The 1,846-nt window shown below is 34.8% G+C and overlaps 1 protein-coding gene across 1 annotated transcript; it reads right to left on the bottom strand.

The window, feature by feature from the left end:
• Positions 1–678: 678 nt before the first annotated feature.
• LOC123244907 (vomeronasal type-1 receptor 1-like) lies at positions 679–1,638 on the bottom strand. The gene has a single exon (XM_044673564.1). The coding sequence runs from the start codon at positions 1,636–1,638 to the stop codon at positions 679–681; it is 960 nt and encodes a 319-aa protein (XP_044529499.1).
• Between the last annotated feature and the right edge of the window lie 208 nt (positions 1,639–1,846).

Here is a 1,846-nt window from a genome sequence, read left to right as displayed (position 1 = left end):
CTTTCCTTGAATTCACTTCCTTCTTACCTATATTCTCTGTCTTCTCTCAGGATTCAAGAGAAATCCCACTCTATCTGCAATAGGCTATTTCCAGAATTGCTAAAATATTCCTTTTAAGTTTATGTGATATTTACACTGAATATTTATTTTACATAATTCCAGTTGATTAAATATCTCCTTTGCCATTAAAATGTGAGCTCCTTCACATCAGAAATTATATTTTTGTCTTTCTTTATTTCCTTAACAATGTACCTTAGATTTGATCATCATTCTATTGCATATTATGCTATTGATGTTATTCACAAAAGCAAGGAATTAAACCTAGGACTTATGACATTAATTCCAATGTTCTTAGCACAATAACATGTAGCCTCTACAGAAGTGATATCATATTTCTAGTTGAAGCCTTTCATTTCGCAAAGGAGAAAAATGTGACATATACTAGAGATATGATTTACCAAGATGAGTTTTAAGTGAGAGTAAACTGAAAGGAACCTGAGTCCTCATGATGATCATTTTGACACTGAGAGGTGAAAGAGAAAGATACTTCCTTTCCAATCCAGATATGAGACAAATTTTTTTGAATGTTGTTTTATAAAATTCCCTATTTACAACTTATGCTTTTTTTCCTTTGACTGGAAAACCATAATGCATGGAAGTATTGAGGGGAGATTAGAATCAATAATTAACTAATCCATTCATAAAATCCTTGTGATGTCTTTTTTCCTTCCCAGGTATAAAATGAAGTTTTTGAATACGACTATCACTGCCAATCAGCAATAAGGGACAGAGGGCAGGGTAACATCCACCAAAAAAGGCTCCAATTGTTTCCACTTCAACTTCCTTTTCAAAATGAAATGTCACATATAAGGTACAACAGTTGTTGATCCAGTAGAATAAAACAAAACTGCTCACAAGCAAGAGAATGGTTTGAGTGGCCTTGATTTCAGGGAAGGATCTAGGAGAATGGCTATTGCTATAAATATGCTGTACTTGCTTGCTATGCCTATAGAGGAGAAGCACCATGTGGGTACTAGATAAGCCCATAAGGAAGTGAAAGATAAAGTCATGAAGAGTCATTCCAAACAAAAATGCAGCCACAGATTTGTTCTCATTTAGTGATCTTACCATGAAAATATGTGATATATAATCATATCTAGAAATATTGTCATTTTTTATTGTTTCAGTGACTTCAATGATCCTGATATAGATCAATGCATTTGTTACACAGAAAAAGAGGAAACAATATGAAATGTATTTGGGGGCTTTGACTTTGATCCTTGCCCACACAGAGTTGTTGGGACTGATGATGATGGCCTGGATCATGCTCAGAAGGCTTGTTATACATACAGAATATCCCCGGGAAATTCTATAAATGTACATGACTACTTTACAGCCCAAATCATTGAAAATATTTCTCATCCCAAAACAAAACATGATTTCTGGGATGCCTCTGGAAAAAAGTGTTGCCATATTGGCCAAAGTCAAATGAGCAAGAATCAAATCCATGGGCTTCTTTTCTTGAGGCTTTTTGAAGGCGATACAAACATAAAGCACGAACAGCAATGAATTCCCTACAATACCAATGGCACATTGAAAAATGAAGACCACACCAAAGATCAGCTCACTAGATACCATTTGGCTTCAAGAAGTTAGTAGATCTGATACCCCAATGAATGGAAGAGCCTAAAAAAAGGAGGACATTGGCAACATAAAAATGAAAGCATTGGAGCTGTATTACTTCCACAAACATCCATTTGATGTCCCATTTCTTCCAGCTGTTGGAATATTGAAAATTGATTGAGTCCCATGTCAATAGTTAATAAGATCATAGATCTATATATGG

The sequence above is a fragment of the Gracilinanus agilis genome, chromosome 4 (genome assembly GCF_016433145.1).
Source record: "Gracilinanus agilis isolate LMUSP501 chromosome 4, AgileGrace, whole genome shotgun sequence".
Classification (NCBI taxonomy): Eukaryota; Metazoa; Chordata; class Mammalia; order Didelphimorphia; family Didelphidae; genus Gracilinanus; species Gracilinanus agilis.
Note: the sequence above shows the minus strand (reverse complement) of the source record. Positions and strands in the feature narration are given on the sequence as shown.